This window comes from Podarcis bocagei, assembly GCF_964188305.1.
Source record: "Podarcis bocagei genome assembly, chromosome: 8".
NCBI lineage: Eukaryota > Metazoa > Chordata > Lepidosauria > Squamata > Lacertidae > Podarcis > Podarcis bocagei.
Genome location: NC_138133.1, coordinates 59861128 through 59875030, shown reverse-complemented (window position 1 = coordinate 59875030; position 13903 = coordinate 59861128). Strand labels below are relative to the sequence as shown.

General features: G+C 40.6%; 1 protein-coding gene across 4 annotated transcripts in view; it reads left to right on the top strand.

Moving 5' to 3' along the window:
• Positions 1-13903, top strand: part of STAU2 (staufen double-stranded RNA binding protein 2) — a 146300-nt gene that overhangs the window by 59470 nt on the left and 72927 nt on the right. For all 4 annotated transcript variants that reach the window (XR_014010631.1, XM_081204620.1, XM_081204621.1 and 1 more), the window contains exon 12: positions 9883-10190. Coding sequence is in view for 3 of the 4 variants with exons in the window: in XM_081204620.1 (XP_081060746.1) it covers positions 9883-10190 (308 nt within the window). In the remaining variant the exon portion in view is untranslated. The remainder of the gene's footprint in view (positions 1-9882; positions 10191-13903) is intronic.

The following is a 13903-nucleotide window of genomic DNA, read 5'->3' as shown; positions in this document are numbered from 1 at the left end:
GCTCATAGGTTTTCATCTGAAATGAGAAACATACTTGTTTGACATTTATAGACCTTGTGTTTGAATAATTTTGTGAATTCTCTTTTGCACGTCTCCATATGTTTCTTTTGATCCAGGGACAGGGAATGTTAGTGGAGCCCTCCTGTGGCTAATTTAACACTTGTGAATTTTCTATGGATGATAATGAGTCACTTCAAGATTGAGTAAAATGTATTCCTTATGTTTGCTATATGAGAAAGTCAAATCTGATAGTCAGGGTGGTACTTTTTTACAATTGTGTTTTGCTAGTTTATCTTGAGAGCTTTTTATTGTTTGCAAAGATTCAGTGTTTTTCTTCTTTTGGTCTTTGAGGTCCCACAGTTGTGTTCTGCACTTGGGCAGAGCCATTTCCAAAACCTTCAAGAGCTTCAGCTAGGGAGTCTGCACTCTTGGCCCTGCCCCTCCCATCTAAGGGCAACAGAAAATTCTTCCACTCATGTTCTGATGGGTAGGATTGGTACATTCTTCTAAATGCATTGAGAACTGTATCTCTCAAAAAAATTCCTGCCTCTACGTGCCTTTGGAGCTTTATTTTCCTTGCCTTTCTATTAGTTAAGCCTTTATCCTTCTGATTTGTTTATTTCAAATGCATGTGATTAAAAAACATTTTTCTTTATGACTCAGGTGCCTATAGTGCAGTGGTTGAGATAGTACATCTAGCATCTACCTTTGACCACAGTATCCTCTTAACTCTCTCAAGGGAACTTCCTCTCAATTGCCACAGTGCAGGACCAGTTCTTCTAGAACTGGGATAGAGTCCTACATCACAATATCTGATCCCTAAGCTTTTGAGTATAGAAAATACATCAACTTTGAAGGTGTCCCCAGATCTACTTCATGTGCATCGATAACTAGACATTCCTATGCATCTTTGTAGACTTGATTCTATTCCTTTGTTTCTATAAAACAATTTGGCTCTGTTTGTTGTCTGACATTCCAGATCTTGGAACATGTATTGTCTTTCAAACCAGAATGGCTATCTTCCTTTCTCATTTATGCCCAATCCCATGTCAGTCTCTACATATAATTCACAGATTTAAGGATATTGTATATTTTCTCATCCACACGCTAACCTTCTCTGGAAGATTCTGTTGAACCTGTGTCTTCCATTCATTTTGTCCTCCTGCATGGGCAAACTCTTCATACCTGCAACAGAAACAGGAAACCTGTGGCATTCCAGATGTTGTTGGACAGAGACGATGAGATTTGAAGGCTTCCTCTCTTGTCTTCAACCATATGTGACCTTCAGCTCCTTTCTAATAAGATGGCCTTTTTGGTTGTGACTATATCTATCAACAAGTTTAAGAAACTGGCTGCCTTTAATCATGATCCAACTTTCTAGTGCATCCTTTGACCAGACCTCAGCTTTCTACCTAAAGCTGTCTTTCATTTCAACTTGAACAAAGACATGAATGTTCCTCTTCTAGATTGATGGACCATAGTGAACCAAAGTGAATCTGTCAGTTCTTACATTAAAAGATTATTGCTACCACTTCTTTCTGTTACCATAAACTTGCATGCATCAGTTTTCTTCAGTTTTGTTTGCTAGCTTGTTCCCTTGGCTCCCACAGTTTTTGACGTAGTGTTGAGACATATCTTTATCAGCACAAGCTAGTTACGAATAGATACTACATTCTGCTGTATCTGTCATTTCACTGAGTCACCCATGCTGCTGGGTTTGCCCAGTTTTTGTGATGTTATACCTTTTGTGTCTGATGATGCAGATATTTTGTTAATGAAACAGCACCATCAAATATGTAATTTATAATACTTGCAGTAATTACCATTGCTGTCATTGACACTCCTAGAATTTCCACTTAAGGAACTGAATCCATTACCACTACACTTTTTGCCTGTTCTCTAAGATGTATAATTTAGTGTCTAAAAGATTTTTTTAAAAAGGCAACAGACTTAGCTTAGTGGATTTATTTCTTGCAGGTCACAAAGCCACAGTGCACTCAATCTTGATCTTCACCCTGCCTTATCCCAAAACCCTTAAAACCCAGATATTACAAAACAAAAAGACATGCCAGAGCCCTGTATAAGCCTCCATTCTGCTAAAGGAGAAGTACACACACAAAGGCTTACTGGATCAGAAACTGTAGTCCTTGGTTAGATGTGCACATTGGAATGCACATCTGAGTGCAGATACTACCTGTCAGCACTGTTTTCAGTAGAATGTCCATTTCTCATCTTCATTCTGATTAAGCAAGTCACACATAAATACTGGGGGAGGTGATAGTGTTAACCTGTCTTAAATAAATGCAGAAACACAACAGAAAATATTTGAGATGACAACATAATGTGAATCACTCTTCAAAACTCTTTGTAGAGTGCTGCTACCTGAACTCACTGCCCATTAAGTAAAAAATAGCAGAGCCATTGGTATTCCAGAAGAATTCAGTTGAGCAATGGCAGAGGTGTCGTGAAAAAAGCAGAATACATGTGAACTGCAGTTGAACCTGACTCTCCCACTCTTACTGTGTTGTCTACTCTTCGTAAAATAGCGACTGAACAGCCACTCTGTTTACCAGTACTGTTGTAGATGGCTGTTGTGATCACATTCTTGTGTTTTGCTGTTCCTTTTTTCCACGGATGTTTCTTGGAAATTCCAAAAGTGGTACTTGAAAACCATTCTCAAGAGTTTAAATTGCCTGGCATTTCGTGCAAACTGAATATGAGCATATAAGCACAATGTCTTCATGCTTGTATTTCTGCTCTTTTCTATTACTATTGAAAGGGTGCCTCAGAGTGTATTTTCTGTGCCTTTTTGTGAAAATTAATTTATGATGGTACCAAAGGTACTGACAATTTGATTGTTATTACTGACTGAATAGAGAAATGCTTGGAATTATTTCATCATGACTCAGGATAATAACATGTTTCAGCAATACAGTTCTGTATAAGAGTCCCCATGAGGCTGTTCAGAATATATTAAATATATACTAAACATAAAGTGCATTATATCATATTGTCAAACCATGGTTTCATATTATGGGCATAATTAGAATAGACCTGAACTTCTTGTGCTACGATTTCTAAATCTTTCTATGTTCCTGACAAACCATAGTTTGCTGTTGCATCTGAATGTGACAAGCTATGGTGGTATCCAGTGGTGTCACCCTACTGTTGGAAAGCGTCCATCAGTAGAATGGGGAGGGGTGGGATTACATCTTCCTCTGCAGGTCCCCAACCTGCTCCAAAGCCTTGCATGCCCTCTGGAGCAGATTTAGGGGGACTGTCGGAAGCTTGTAGGAAAGAGAGGAAATTACTGGAAATTGTTTCCCTCTTAACACAGATGTCTTCCATCAGTAGATTAACACCATTGGTTACAACCCTATGGTTTGAGCAAATCATGAGTCTTAGTTGAAATCAGGATCACAAACCAGAATCTAGCATTCCTGCCAAGAGCCAGAAAGAAGCTTATTAATTTTGGAGTGTGGGGAGAGGAAGGAGGGGAAATGTGTGAGTCCAAAACTCTGTTCTATCTGACTGCACAAATTGTGTACACATCCTGAGAAATACGTTTTGGATTGCTGTAGTTGATATGTTCCAAGACTTTTAGTCAAACTCTGAAAGAGATTGTAAAGTCAGAGATTGTGTAATTTCTGACCATTTTCTTAATAACAGCAACTTGCAAACCTACCACATGGTAGGTGTTTTTGAAGACTACTGTTCTATGAATACTGGGGGGGGGGGGAGTCACTAATGGTCCTATAAAAGCAGACCATTCTGAGACGCAGACGATGACAGCACAGTCTCTGTACTTCTCCTTGGTTGAGGCTCATAAGTAACTTTCCGTCCTCTTTCTGTTGTGGCGAGACTATAACTTAGTATGGTTGCATACAGGTTGCATTTTGTTTTCTTTTTTCTTTCTGTAAATGGTTAGCAGAACTGTTAAGCAAACATTTTAATGGTTTTTAAAAATGGATTAGACAGATTCATGGAGGAGAGGTCTGTCAGTGGTTGTTAATTTTGAATTGGGACCTCACTTTATAAGAAAGTAATCTTCTGAATACCAGATGCTGGGAACAATTAGGAATAGCTGCCACCCTTGTGTCCTGTTGCTTGTGAGTTTCCTGTAGTATCTGGCTAGCAGTTCTTGGAATTGAATGGTGGACTAGAGCAGGACTTCCTTGATAGCGCCATGAATGAGCTTGATCACATTCAATACTCATATTGATAGTTAATTGCATTTTATTGATTCTTTTATTTATTACATTGTATTGCAATTTGAATAATAATAATATTATTATTATTCAAATTGTAATACAATAAAACACAATAGTATAAGAAATAAAAGAAGAAATTAAAATGCAATTAAAAACCACTGGACTAGTGGAATATTGTTCTAAACCAGCAAGGCAATCCTCAGGCAGTTTTTGAAACAAAAGATTGCGTTTGAGACTACTGTTTCAAGAAAACCTCTCTAGAGTTTTTAAATAATGAGTGATTACCACTGTCTTTCCAGTCTGCATATTTTTCTAATATAATTGTATACAGACCTTCATACATATGTATCTATTTACTTTCTTAAATGGGGGGGGGGATTGATAGTTGCTCTGCATTTGGCTCATTTCTTCGCTGACCTATTTCCATTCTAATTGGTCATTATTAGAACTGCTACCTTTAGTTTGGTTGCTTTCCTTTTCCTGCCTTTTCAGACTGTGTTTCGTCTTTTATATTACAAGCCTATGTGCAAAGGCTGTCTTTTTAAAATTTATCTTATGTAAGCTACTCTGGGACGCGGGTGGCGCTGTGGGTTAAACCACAGAGCCTAGGACTTGCCAATCAGAAGGTCAGCGGTTCGAATCCCCACGACGGGGTGAGCTCCCGTTGCTCGGTCTCTGCTCCTGCCAACCTAGCAATTCGGAAGCACGTCAAAGTGCAAGTAGATACCTTCCTGGTGGGAAGGTAAACGGCGTTTTCGTGCGCTGCTCTGGTTTGCCAGAAGTGGCTTAGTCATGCTGGCCACATGACCCGGAAGCTGTACGCCGGCTCCCTCAGCCAGTAAAGCGAGATGAGCGCCACAACCCCAGAGTCGGTCACGACTGGACCTAATGGTCAGGGGTCCCTTTACCTTTACCTTTACCTTTAAGCCACTCTGGGAGCCTTTTTGACTGAGGAGCAGGTTAAAAATGTTTTAAATAAATAAACATGTCACAAAGCATTTTACCTACACAAGTTGTATTCATTGTTATGGAAATAAACCAATTACAGTCATACCTTGGTGACTGTAGTCACCAAGTGACTGTAGTAACTTGAATGTTTTGGCTCTTGAATGCTGCAAACCTGGAAGTGATGTTCGGTTTGCGAACGTTTTTTGGAAGCCGAACGTCTGACGCAGCTTCTGATTGAGGGGAGGAAGCTCCTGCAGCCAATCAGAAGCTGTGCCTTGGTTTTCAAACGTTTTTGGAAGTTGAACGGACTTCCGGAACAGATTCCTTTTGAGAACCAAGGTAACACTGTACTAGGCTTTTTTCTTCTTGTTGTGTGTTTTGTTTAGTAAAAGTTAAATGCTTTTAATATAGCCACTAAAAGAAAACTTTAGTATTTTAATTTTTTTAAAGGAGGCTTTAATGTTACAGGTCTATGAAAACTCAGTGGCTGCAGGCACTTCCTATTGTTCCCCATGTGTAGGGAAAGGTTGAGTCAATCTATAAGTGCTCCTCAAACTTTCTGTAACATTTTTTATTCTAATCTAGAAGAAGTAAGATACTATTCATGTAGTACTCTGTGTCACAGACATAATCCTCCTATTTAATATTAAAATTGATATACAGTTATACACAGTTTGCTATTTATGATCAGAAGCCAGTATGTTTGAAAAAGAAATAACCAGGAAGTTGAAAGGTTTTTCTTAATCAGCAACTTAAGTATTGCAAAGCTATAATGTAATGCATTAACTGGTCTTTAAAATAAAGTTTAAAAGTAACTATCTAGAATTTATAGTTTCTGCAGCGAAACCCCTATTTTGTTCCCTTTATAGTAGTGGAAATACAGGAAAATGTTATTATATGCTGTTACTTAAAACATGAGATTATTTTTATAAATATTGTTGGTAGTAGATGGGAATGGCAGAAACCTCAAAGGAGTATTGTGTGACATAATTTGTTGACGTGTATAGTGCTTCCAAATCCTCAAAACAAAAGGTGTTACATAAGTGGAAAGTCCTTGTCATTATTGCTAATTGAATGATGTTATTACAGTAATGTGGATACAATTGAAAAACATATGGTATATTATGCGGGAGAGTTTTTTATTCATCCTATGCTCCATATTAGTTGTTTTAACATTTAAAAAGATTAGTAATCTGGACGAATTCCCGACTATTGTTCCAGACAGCAGTTAGATATTTGGGTGGATCATGTAAAAACACTGAAAAGGCTGAGAGAGCATGTGAAATGTTTGTTTGAAGTGATATTACATCAGTGGACTAGACATCTGTACTTTTTGATGTGGTTTGAAAAGGTTTATAGTATTGTACTGGAATTTTAAATGGGTTTTCTTTCACCATATTACTTCTGTTATTATTTCTGAACAAATACATGTATTTTGTTCATGTCCTGCTATTTAAAATGTTGCATCTGTATATATCTGAAGTGCTTTTATGGAGACTGGACTTGCATTAGGCCACATTCAAAGGAAACGTGAGCCCTTCACCATCTGTATTGCCATTGTCCCTTGATTTTCTCTGCAAATATGCCAGCAGAAATCATATATCTATTATTTCCTACTGTATTTCACCATCTCGGTTACAAAAGTTGGGTGTTTTTCTGATTGCCATGGTGGGACAGAAGGAGCAAGGCACAGATTTCAGGCATTTATTAAAGTGATGTAATTATTATTATTATTATTATTATTATTATTATTATTATTATTATTTATACCCCGCCCATCTGGCTGGGTTTCCCCAGCCACTCTGGGCAGCTTCCAACAAAACACTAAATACACTAACCTATTAAACATTAAAAGCTTCCCTAAACAGGGCTGCCTTCAGATGTCTTCTAAAAGTTTGGTAGTTATTTTTCTCTTTGACATCTGGTGGGAGGGCGTTCCACAGGGAAGGTGCCACTACCAAGAAGGCCCTCTGCCTGGTTCTCTGTGACTTTGCTTCTCTCAGTGAGGGAACCGCCAGAAGGCGCTGGACCTCAGTGTCCAGGCAGAACGATAAAGGTGTAGATGCTCCTTCAGGTATACTGGGCCGAGGCCATTTAGGGCTTTAAAGGTCAGCATATTTAATATCATAGAATCATAGAATCATGGAGTTGGAATATGTTGTGCCCTGAAGATTCTTAAACTGAATCAGATCACTTCATCTAGCCCAGTATTGTTTCCTCTGACTGGCAGCTCTCACAAGATCTCAGGAAGAGGTCTTTCTCAGCCCTGCTCTCTGATATCATTTTAACTGAAGAAGCGAAGTACTGAACACAGAACCTTTGCAGAAAAACCTGTGCTATGCCAGTGAGCTATGGGCCACCAAAGGTTAGGTGGAACATTGAACCCCAAAATCATTGATCCTAACCTTGTTGCATTTGTATGTTGAGCCTGAATGAGCCCAAGTAAAGTGTCTGATGTACAGTCTTCCTTCTCTTTTGAGGTTAATCCACCAGCTTTATTTTATTTTATTTTTTTAAAAAATTCATATTTATTAAAATTTCCAATAATAACAGAATAAGAAAGATAGAAAAGATAGAGAAAAGAAAGAAAAAGAAAGAGAAATTTAAATCCTTACTTTCATAACCTTCTTTCTAGGACTCCCTCCTTCCCCTCCCGACTGTATTCCCCTTTCCTTAAGTTGGTTCCACAAGCTCTCATTCCCAATTTAAAACCTAATATGTTTAACCCATTAACCAATTTAAATTTATACAATCTTACCATCACTCCTCATCTTTAACAGAAAAAGAAAAAAGATTTTCCCCCCAAGATCTGCCCCAATTTCCTTCCACGAGTTCCCCTTTGTTTTTTAAACATGTTAAATCAAAATACAAAAGTTATATAAAGAAATAGAAGACAAAAGATATAAGAAGATTCAAAAAGTTGGTTACATAGCCTTTGGATTCCAAGATTCCCCCTCCCTTCCCCGGTTTGAATTCCCCATGTCCATCAGTCTGTATGTTGTCAGCCTGGAGGTCTCAAGTCCATAGCCAAATTTCTCCCAGTCCACCTTGCCGGTTTTCTTTTAATTTGTTTGTTTTAATGATGTTTAACTTCAAAAATCCAGTCTAATAGAGGCCTTTAGTTTCCTTGGTCTTTGTTGCTCCTCCCATTGTTCTTTCCGTGTTGTAGTGGGTCCTTTGTTCTTTTTATTCCTTACTTTCTCAGGTTTCTTGTCTTGTTCAGCTGCTAAAACGTTCTTATTCCGAGATCTGGTATCTCTACAGAGGTTTGTTATTCAGGAACAAAAACTTACGTCCAGTCCCTTCCTTTCTTCAATAGAAAATTCTATTGTCTCCTTTTAATGTAAACACCTCTGTAGACAAAATACTATTTCAGTTTTGCAGCTTTCCCAGAGGATAAGACCTGTACACATCCCAGAGTAATTTTCCACATACGACCACTTGTAATGTCCCGAAACCCCTCTAGGGGGATTGCAATAACTTTGTATCCTCTAATCCAAAAGTCAGATTGTTGTTTCTTTCCCCCCCCCCCGACAGTTTGTATCCATATTATATCAAATTGTAACAGAATTAACCAGCAAAATACTTGTAACCAAGTCCTCTTTATATTCTCAAGATTTGACAGCTACTTTGACAGCTGTCAAATTCTCCGTCTCTCTTCGCCAGGTTCTACGAATCGCCCCGGTTCCCAGGGGGGGTTGCCTTTTCCCTCTCACCCTCCACTCTTCTCCTCCAGCACAATTCTTGTAATTTCCCATCGTGGAATTAATAATTTTTATCAGCAGTAAACTTCTGGATCGATCTTGGTTACCCAGTCCTTGTTTTAGCATGTTTACAATCAGGGGGGGACTGACTTCCTTTTTAGATCACCCCCGCTCGTGCCGAATCCGAAAAAAAATTCTTTTTTTCTCCTTTTGTACCCGGTTTCCCAATTACTCACGGGTGGTTGTTAAGTCCGAATTTCCAATGGAAGAAGCCAGCGCTCTCCGTCGAATGGCACGCGGCCGCGCTCGGCAGGGGAAGCGAAGGACTCACAGCACCACGCCGCTCCCCGACACCCGATCGGAAGCCTTTAAAAAGGCTCCTTCACGAGTCGGGAGGGCGCTAGCGGTGCCAGCCGAGTCACCATGTCCACGGGCTCCGTGCCCGTGGTTTTTAAGGGTCCCCGCGTCACCGGCGCGGTAGGACCCAGCCCCTGCCGAGCAGACTCCCTCCGGAGCTCGGAGGGAGTCCGCCATTCGGCGATGGCGCCAACCCGGAAGTCCCATCAGCTTTATTTTAAAGCAGGATGCCTGGTTCAAATATAACTCTAAGCCAGGACTCAGGAAAAAGGAAATCAAAGCTGTGGGGAAATCTCCCAACAACCATGTGGGAAGGTGGGAGGCTGAAGGCGGATGTTTTGTTTGGGGTTGTTCAAGTTTGGCATTATGTGTGAATGTGGCCTCATATCTACTGCCCTGCACTGAAAAATGGCATAATAATATTATTATGCATTTCTGGAAGATGGCTAAGATTTAAGTGTATCTTCCACATAGAGAAGCAAGAAACAGATGCCACGATATCATCACTGATGATGATTGACAATGATGAGACTTGTGAGGATGAAACTGATGGTTTCAATAAGAGGTATCTGAAAGTAGAATGTGTTTACTGGCAATGTTCTGTTTGGTAATATTTAAACAATTACAGGTAGAGTAAAAAGGGTCTTTGTTCTTGTTTTCAGCACCAAAGGGAATACTCCATCTCTCTCCTGATGTTTATCAAGAAATGGAAGCGAGCCGCAACAAAGCATCCCCTGGTACCCCTGTAAACTATTTGTCCTCCAAGGAAATGAGCCAAGCATCTAGTTGTTTCTTCAGCACATCTCCTGCCACTAATAATACAGCTACAATTGCCAGGGAACTGCTCATGAACGGAACATCTCCCACTGCTGAAGCTATAGGACTGAAAGGAATGTCAGTCACTGCCCCTTGTTCTACGGTGCAACCTTCAAAGCAACTGGAATATCTGGCAAGGATCCAAGGCTTTCAGGTATGAGTGGACTTGAATAAAAGACATTATCTGCATTATCTGCAGAATTACTTTAGCTTATTTATTTATTTATTTAGAAGATTTAGAGTTGTAAGGATGTCAAATGATCCTGTATATATTCCAATGATTTTGTTACTGTCTTGTCTGTTGCCGCTTGGAACTTGATTTCTATTGGGATGGGGGGAAGTAACGCATGTAGTGCTCCTAAATAATCATGCACAGCATGGACGGAAGAATATATAATGGTTTGGTATTAATTTAAATACTGTCCTGTGACAAAAGGCCATGGGTTTTAATGTATTTTTAATCTTTGTTGGAAGCCGCCCAGAGTGGCTGGGGAAACTCAGCCAGATGGGCGGGGTATAAATAATAAATTGTTGTTGTTGTTGTTGTTGTTGACAGCAAGAGCTTAAATAACAATTGTTGTGATACAACTTGTAATAAAATGCAATCCTCAAAATATTTAGAAATTACTTCAGTCACAGTTGCCCTCCTCACAAATCCTGGTAGAAGAGGTGTGTCTTCACCTGTTTCATAAAGGAAAACAACAATGTCACTAGGCACACCTTGGTGATGAGGGTATTCTACAGACATGGAGCCACCATTGAAAAGGCCCTTCCATGGACCCCAGCACTACATATGTCGTCCTGTGCAGGGACCACTAGTTCAGGTATCATCCATTGATTTCACAGGATGGGCAGATGGATATGTGAGAAGGCATTCTTCTCGCTTATATACCTCGGACCTAGCCGTTCAGGTCTTTAAAGTGTAAGCATCTTGACTTGGGCTGGAAGACAAAATGACAACCAGTCAACTTGTTTTTAAATGTGGGTTTTATGTACTAGGCCTGCTACTCCTACAAGCACATTTTGCATTAATTGCAATTTCTGGAGCATCTTCAAGGACAGCCTGATGTAGAACACGTTACAGTTGTCCACCTTGGAGGTTGTCAGAACATGAGTGACCATAGCCATGGTATCCTTATTGAAGAATGGCTGCAGCTGGTGCATCAGCTGAAGCAAGGCATAGGTACTTCTTATCCACCCAGGCTACTTGGGCCTGAAGTGACAGTGATGGTTCAAGGAGCACCCCCAAACTAAACAACTTGAAGGCAGGTGCAACCTGGTCAAAAACAAGTCATTCCTACAACTTCTGTATATGGAACCAACTTCTCACAGCACTTTCCATCAGAAGTCACCCAGTGCTATTCTCTGGAGCCACCCTTGGAAATAAGAGCAGAACCATGGAAAAACACTGCACCCCATCTCCTCAGGGAGTCAAAGAAGATACCACAGTAAGTGGTACTGAAAGCGCTGAAAAGCCAATAAATTTCAGCAGGGTCACACTCCCCTGCCCTTCTTCCAATGAAGATCATCAGCTAGGACAACCAAGGCCATTTCTACCCCCACCAGGCCTAGACACAGATCCAAGCATGCCTGAAGCTGCCCCATCATCTTTTCAAGTACCGTATTTTTCGCCCCATAGGACGCACTTTTCCCCCTCCCAAAATGAAGGGGAAATGTGTATGCGTCCTATGGGGTGAATGCAGGCTTTCGCTGAAGCCTGGAGAGCGAGAGGCATCGGTGCGCAACGACCCCTCTCGCTCTCCAGGCTTCAGGAAGCTATCCGCAAGCCTTGCAAGCCCGGCGGGAGTTCCCGCGGGCTCACAAGGCTTGCGGGCAGCAGCCTGCAGCCCCGGCGAGTGTCCGCAAGCCTTGCGCGCCCGGCAGGAGGTCCCGCCGAGCGCGCGAGGCTTGGGGCGGCAGCCTGTCGCCCGAAGCACGGGGAGCCCTCCGGAGGGCTCCCCATGCTTCGGGCGAGTGTCCGCAAGCCTTGCGCGCCCGGCAGGAGGTCCCGCCGAGCGCGCGAGGCTTGGGGCGGCAGCCTGTCGCCCGAAGCACGGGGAGCCCTCTGGAGGGTGCCCCGTGCTTCGGGCAGGTGTGCGCAAGGCTTGGGGCGACAGCCGCGGTGGGGGGGGGATAAATTTTTTTTATTCATTTCCCCCCCAAAAAACGAGGTGCGTCCTATGGGCTGGTGCGCCCTATAGGACGAAAAATACGGTACCTAACCCAGAAGGGGAATGTATACTTATTAGTTAAATATTTCCATCATAAGAAGTATTGGCATGTATCTAACTAGCCCCTTTTATTTCAAAAATGTGTTTGCTTGTGCAGCAGGGATTCTTTTATTTTTCTAACCAACCTAAAGCTGCTTTTTAACCTTTGAGGTGGTGGTGAATAATTAAAAGTGGCTCCTGATGTGTTCTGGCTGACGGTTTGATGTTTGCAAAAAGAAAAGAGAACCCGTTTAAAACCAAAGGAAGGAAATCAGATCTTGCACTTGCTAACACTCACATTATAGCTTCTTTTTTTAAAAAACAACAACAGTTATATACTTTCAGGCTTTCTTGGCGCTAGGGAAGAGAAACATTGAAAGCTTGCCCTGAGTCTCCGTGCCAGTTAGAGGTGGATATCTTGTGTCCCTCAGTTCATCTGCATATAGTAGGATCAGACAAATCTTGATGAAAGGAAATTCAATCCTCAAAAGTTTTCATTATCTCTTACATCTTTCTTTCACATCTTGTTGATTTGCTTTCAGTGCTTTATTTTCATTAGAGAAAACACAATTTATAGTAAGATTTTCACCAACTTGCTCACTTCCTTAACTGTAAGATACAGTTACTAGGCACTGATTGTTTGTGCTTTTCCTATCTACTTGCCCCCCCTCTCCGCCCCCCCCCCCAATTCTTGATTGGTCTTGAAAAATAGAATCCTTGTTTCCTTTTTTGCCCAGGTTGCTGCTGGTCATTCTACATGAACTTCAGTAGATATTCTCTCCAATTCCCACTTATTTCTTCAGTGTATCAAGAAACTGGTGATTTTGGCTTCCTACCCGCACCCCTTTTGTTCAGTTCAGCTTAATACCTTGGCTGCCTGAGTTTTTGGAATGAGCATGAAGCTCTGTGCTGGATCACTGAGCACTGAGGAGAGTGTTGAACAGAATCTCTGTGGGAAATGGCTTAGTGGGCTGTCAAGTGCCTATCACCAGTCTCTTCACCATCTCACTACAGAAAGCACTTTCTGTTCAAGATCTTAAAAGCCTTTTTTTTCTTTACAGGTTAGTTATGTCACACAGGTTTACCAGAGAAGAAAATAGTGCATTGACCAGGATGGCGCTTATTTCATACGCCTTGAATGCCTCAGAGTTGTCTGTGGTTTTTCTTTAGACAAATTATTAGTTCCTGTGTGCTGAGAACAATCAACATTAAAATGTCTATTTCTTAATTATAAACACATCTTTGTTCCCCACTGACAATTGAGCATACACATTCCATATTTCAAAATAATTAACTAAACAATAAAAAAACTACTTCCCAAGAGGCATTGTTTACTATAATAAGAATAAGTATATTGATTTTTTAAAACCTAATTGGACAGTCTCCAACGTCCAACTAGAAGATATACCTTTTAAAAATATGTATTTTTATTTAGGCTTTAATTTTCTGTATTCATTATATATATGTAAAACACACATATGTTACAAGCCATCAATATTTGAGACACACATACACTTCATGCTAGGCAAGTCTATTAAATTATTCATTACCCATTATTACAGGGCTCTGTTATTAAAAGAGCGGTGCTGTACTTTGATTCAGTTCGAATTAATGAAGCCAAGTACTTAACAAATGTTACAGTATCTGTATAAAGCAT